Source organism: Taudactylus pleione, unplaced genomic scaffold, assembly GCF_031769625.1.
Source record: "Taudactylus pleione unplaced genomic scaffold, aTauple2 ptg000689l, whole genome shotgun sequence".
NCBI classification, from domain to species: Eukaryota; Metazoa; Chordata; class Amphibia; order Anura; family Myobatrachidae; genus Taudactylus; species Taudactylus pleione.
Genome location: NW_028285091.1, coordinates 1,830,616 through 1,836,615, shown reverse-complemented (window position 1 = coordinate 1,836,615; position 6,000 = coordinate 1,830,616). Strand labels below are relative to the sequence as shown.

General features: G+C 46.0%; 1 protein-coding gene across 1 annotated transcript in view; it reads left to right on the top strand.

The window, feature by feature from the left end:
* The first annotated feature begins 662 nt into the window (after positions 1 to 662).
* LOC148477813 (uncharacterized) overlaps positions 663 to 6,000 on the top strand; it is a 204,395-nt gene continuing 199,057 nt past the window's right edge. The window contains 6 exon segments of the mRNA XM_088456150.1: positions 663 to 742; positions 2,614 to 2,769; positions 3,024 to 3,212; positions 3,900 to 4,011; positions 4,128 to 4,225; positions 4,371 to 4,560. Coding sequence (XP_088312276.1) covers positions 2,692 to 2,769; positions 3,024 to 3,212; positions 3,900 to 4,011; positions 4,128 to 4,225; positions 4,371 to 4,560 — 667 coding nt within the window. The 5' untranslated portion in view covers positions 663 to 742; positions 2,614 to 2,691.

The following is a 6,000-nucleotide window of genomic DNA, read 5'->3' as shown; positions in this document are numbered from 1 at the left end:
AAAACTAAATAATTGTCATAAGAAAAGTGTGTCAAGATAAGTTACACCTGGAACTTTTACAAAGTGAATCGATTGTAGAAACTGGCACTAATAAAGCTTTCAGTGTTTTGAATCATCACGTGACAAGAGATGGTTGGCGTGTTGCCGGTGGAACGCAGCACTTAAGGTCCGGGAGTTGTGGAACGCACATGAATGACACACTTCCGGCTTTCGGGGGCTTCGTCCTGACACAGGAAGAGATAGAGGCCCTCCCGTAGATGTACGATGACGTCATCTGCCAGTGTCCAACGTCATTCAGTGCCGCAGGACAGCCAGACCACGACCTACAGCAAGCACCAGGTCATGTGACGCTGCGGGCGTCAGGGAGAGAGGAGATCGGAACACTAGAGCGTAAGTGTGTGTATTACAAGATGTTTACAGATTGTCATCTGTCTGTGTGTAAGAGAAACAGGATGCGGCAGGCGGCGGCGGCCATTTTATCGAATACCAAACCATTAGGAAATAACACGGCATCATGGTGGCCTCCGTCGTGTGAACTCAGTTGCTCTTGGCTACTAGCGGCAGCTTTCTTGGTCGCCGAGGGCAAAATGGTAATGCTATTTATTATTATTATCGTCATACAGGGGCAGCAGACTGTGGTGTCACCTCAGTATTAGTGGACCCCGGTATCCTGTGATTATTTGTGGAGAAGTCTCTGGATAACTGTCTTTGTCCTTATACAGGAGAAGTAGAATCGCTACAGGTGAAGCAGACTTTGGTGTCCTGTAAATATAATACGGGAGAACTGACTGCTGCCCTGTTATATCACTGTTGGAGCAACCACAGTCCTCAAGGCACACTAACAGTCCAGGTTTTAAGGCTAGCCATACTTGAGCACAGGTGACCTAATTAGTGCCTCACTTATTTTGATTTAACCCAGGGTTGCCTACCTTTAATATTCTCTTCCCGGGAGAAGCCCGGATAAGAGAAGCAGCAGGGGGCCGACGGGGGCGGGGCTTGACGATTTGTGTCATTAAGCCCCGCCCCCTCGTGGTAAAATTGCCGTGATTGGGCACAATTTACATAGGGGGAGGGGCCAAATGCTGTGATTCATGCAGAATCACAGCTTAAGCCCCGCCCCTTCACGGAGACCCGCGATTGCCGCGGGTATTCTCCTAATTCTGCCCACTTCACTAGGAAGTGGGCAGAATGCGGGAGAAATGCCTACCCTTCCGGGGGTGCGGGGGGTTACCCGAAAAATCGGGAGCCTCCCGCGAAAACCGGGAGGGTAGGCATGTATGATTTAACCATCTGTGCTTAGGTATGGATATCACTAAAACCAGGACCGTTAGTGTGCCTCAAGGACCGAGGTTGGGAATCACTGCTCTAGTGCCATGTTACCCGCAACATTAGCTTCCTAAGCATCCATCTAGCACTTGTGCACTAGAGCACGCCAGTCACCCCCTAAGACACTGCTTTGGACAATATGAAGTGCATGGGAAAACCAAGATTCCTGGCCATGAGTGGACCCGTACCGCAGAGGACAAGTCTCAATCGTCATCCTCAGTAAAGCTCTGATAATGACAGAAATTCTTACCTTACTTCACTGTTCACCATTATAGGTGGTGAGCTTAGGGGGAAGAATCAGCGGCCTTCATGCCAGTGCTAGATGACATCACTGAGATTTCCCTAATGCAGGTGATGGGTTTGGGGCGACAGTAAGGGGATGCGGTCAATAGCCTGACCGAGGGGATTTCGGCAGTCAGAATGCTGACTCCGGCATCCCGACACTAGCCAGAATCCTGAAGGTAAGTACTGGGTTTTGGGGGAGGGTTAGGGATTGGGCACTAGGGGGAGGGTTAGGATTAGGCACTAAGAGGGGGAGGTAAGGTTTAGGGTGCGGGGAGGGGGAGGTTAGGTTTATGCATCGGGGAAGGAGGGTTAGGGTACGGACAGGGGGAGGATAAAGATACTGACCGACAAGTGTCGGTATCCTAACCCTCTCGGGATGACAGCTGGGATCCTGAGCGCCAGCATCCCGTACCCGTCCTTTGCTGGGCAGGAGGCTGTATACAGTGTCTTCAATGCATTATATACATTTAGTTTAAGCCAGCAAAAGCCAAAAAAGTTATAAGAAGTGAAAACCTAATATGTGTAGAATGCTGGGATGCTGCAGTAATGATACAATGACAATAAAATTGCTCTTAGTTCACTCTTTCAAGGAGAAAAAACAAAAACTTTTTTGTCCATTTTGAATAAGATTTTATTTTACGTATGAAAAAGTCTGATCAAATGAAGTTCATTTTCTGACCATTCAAAATCTTCTAAAAAAAATCCCAAGGTATAATGTATTTGGGTACTGCATAAAAAAATGACTCATTGATGTTGTAATGTGAAGAGCGCAAAACTAGCACAAATAGGCACAGCACAGGGGTAAGAAAGCCTCAGCAAAGAAGGGTGTAGGCAATATGGCGTTGTGTGAAGGTTACTGAGGAGTCTTCTGAAGCTGGATCAGAGGAACATCTAAGAAACAAGATAATTTGGCCCCGGGGGGGGGAAATAGGAATATTTAAATTGTAATATGTCACTTGTGTATTCTGTGATTCTTACTATGATTATGATACTTGTTCTTAGATAACTGAGATGTGAGAAACCAGAGTCTATATTAGAAATCACTTGAGGGAGAAACCTATTCTGCTTACATCACTGAGGATGGACAAGGAGCCAGATCACATGACTGAGAGGATATTAAATCTCACTCTAGAGATCATCTACCTGCTGACTGGTGAGGTAAGGGTTTATGAAATTGTCACAGTGACATCACTTATAGCTATTGTAATAATACATGGACATGATGGGGGAGGTGAAGGGATCTGGGAGTGTGACAGTACTTATATCTATAGTAATAATACAGGGACCGACTGGGGAGGTGAGGGGGTCTGGAAGTGTCACAGTGACACTACTTCATATTTAATTTTTTTACAATTAGCCCCTAAAAGTAATTCCTAATAGACAGATTTTTTTATGTCTCCCTCAATGCACAGGATTACACAGTAGTAAAGAAAACATCTGGTGAGCATGTGACAGGTAACTGTCCCCATGTGTCAGGAGCTTTGATCAGGGCCCAGATCCCCATCACGGTGCCTCCACCTCACTCTCTCATAAATGTGAGAGACAATGACCAGAAGATCCTGGATCTCACATACAAGATCATTCAGCTGCTGACTGGAGAGGTGACTGCTGGGAATGGGACATTTTACAGTAACACCAGGGGATGTGTCTGGGTGATGACTGGAGAGGTGACTGCTGGGAATGGGACATTATACAGTAACACCAGGGGCTGTGTCTGGGTGATGACTGGAGAGGTGACTGCTGGGAATGGGACATTATACAGTAACACCAGGGGATGTGTCTGGGTGATGACTGGAGAGGTGACTGCTGGGAATGGGACATTATACAGTAACACCAGAGGCTGTGTCTGGGTAATGACTGGAGAGGTGACTGCTGGGAGTGTTTGTCTGGGTGATGACTGGAGGGGTGACTGCTGGGAATGGGACATTATACAGTAACACCAGGGGATGTGTCTGGGTGATGACTGGAGAGGTGACTGCTGGGAATGGGACATTTTACAGTAACACTAGGGCATGTGTCTGGGTGATGACTGGAGAGGTGACTGCTGGGAATGGGACATTATACAGTAACACCAGAGGCTGTGTCTGGGTGATGACTGGAGAGGTGACTGCTGGGAATGGGACATTATACAGTAACACCAGAGGCGCTGTCTGGGTAATGACTGGAGAGGTGACTGCTGGGAATGTGTGTCTGGGTGATTACTGGAGAGGTGACTGCTGGGATTTGGACATTATACAGTAACACCAGGGGCTGTGTCTGGATGATGACTGTATCATTGTGTGTGTCAGGTTCCTATAAGATGACAGGATGTCACTGTCTATCTCTCCATGCAGGAGGAGGAGTATATAGAAGAACACAAGGAATTGATGGTGGAGGATCACCAGCCACTCACATCACAGGGTAAGAGGTTTTGTAGTATAGTATAGTATACATCTGTTTTGAGTACCCCTTATATACACATATCATCAGATATCCACATATATACAATGTACTCAGTCACTGTGTGTCTCCTACAGAAGGGTACAATAACAGAGATGTCCCAGAGAGATGTCCCCATCCTCTATATACACAGGATTGTACAAATAAGAATCACAGGACCCCACAGGAGGATCAGGTAGGTGGGATTTAGGGTCTCCCCAAATACCAAAGTGATTGTCATTATATGATCTGAAGAGCAGCTGTGTGTGTGCTGTGTAATCTCAGCTGATAAAATCAGACATAAATTTGTTTGTTGTGTTATTTTGTTTCTGTGTATTTAGATTGAATACCTAAGTGATCTGAAGGGAGAAGAGATGTATGTGACTGATATAAAGGCAGAAGATATAGAGGAAGAAGAAAAGACGTATGTGACTGATATAAAGGCAGAAGATATAGAGGAAGAAGAAGAGTCCTATATGAGGGGTGATCAGCAGTGTAAGGAGGAGGAAATCCCTACAGATATCAGCACAGGTGAGTAATAATCACTTATTACAGAAAAGAGTCACATATTCTCCTTGATCTGTCACTATAACAATCTCTTATTCTACACTCTCCTCTGTAAGTACAGACTAATGAGGGAAATGTATCTGCCCAGTGGGAGAGTCAGGAGCCATCAGCCCCTATTATACTCCTGCTCTTCCCCTCACATCATGTCACTGTGTGTTACCAGCCCAGAGATCTGACCAGTTTCCTCCCCACACTCTCTGGTGTATCTCATACATCAGGAGCCATCAGCCCCTATTATACTCCTGCTCTCCCCCTCACATCATGTCACTGTGTGTTACCAGCCCAGAGATCTGACCAGTCTCCTCCCCACACTCTCTGGTGTATCTCATACATCAGGAGCCACCAGCCCCTATTATACTCTTGCTCTCCCCCTCACATCATGTCACTGTGTGTTACCAGCCCAGAGATCTGACCAGTCTCCTTCCTACACTCTCTGATGTATCTCATACATCAGGAGCCATCAGCCCCTATTATACTCCTGCTCTCCCCCTCACATCATGTCACTGTGTGTTACAAGCCCAGGTACACCATTTCAGATTATGCTGTATCTATATTGTCAGCACATGGTGACACTTGAAGACTGATTGTTGTTAGAGAAATTGCTTTGGTGGACATTGGGAACATTGACCTACTTTTGTAGGGTCACAGGGCAAAATTTACTAAGTGGCGGGTTCTAAACCCCGGCGGTTTGACAGCGGGTTCTATTCTGTTCTAAACCCTGGGGGTTTGGCGGCGGTTTTGCAGCGGTTTCTAAATGACAGCCCTGTTCTACTCTATTCTAAAATGTATTTTGACAGCGGTTTTGCAGCGGTTTTGGCCTTAGTAAATCTGCAGATAGCAAATCTGCCGCCAAACCACCAGGGTTTAGAACCCGCCGCTTAGTAAGTTTTGCCCAGAGTCTTAAGATACTGACCTAAACTATTTTCCCTTTTCTGACATTTTGGGGATTTTTCTATGCATTTCCCTACCATCCTCTCCATAGTTTTGTGAAATTCACCTTGGAGGTATTACACCTAATGGGGACATGCCAGTGGCCTGCCTATCCAGGTCTTCTAGCAATTGTGGGGTTACTGTTTGATAGGAGCAAATCAGAGGGTTACCTTACTTTATCAGGTTAGGAAAGTATCAACAGATTTTTGTATCATAGTTTCTGATGCTAGTTTTATGGAAACTAGGAGTTTGGTTTTAGCAGTAGTTGTTGGGCAGGCACATTAGTTGAGGTCCTGAGTTGCTAGTGGACAGGACCCTGTCAGTATTAATTCTGTATGCTCATCATAGGAACTGGTACTACTGTCTTCCAGTGCATAATAAAAGGTAGCTCCTTTCACCAGAACTTTGACAGCTAAACTATCTAGAAGTATAACCATTGTCCCGCATGGTGGATAACGGTGGATTAGATAGGCA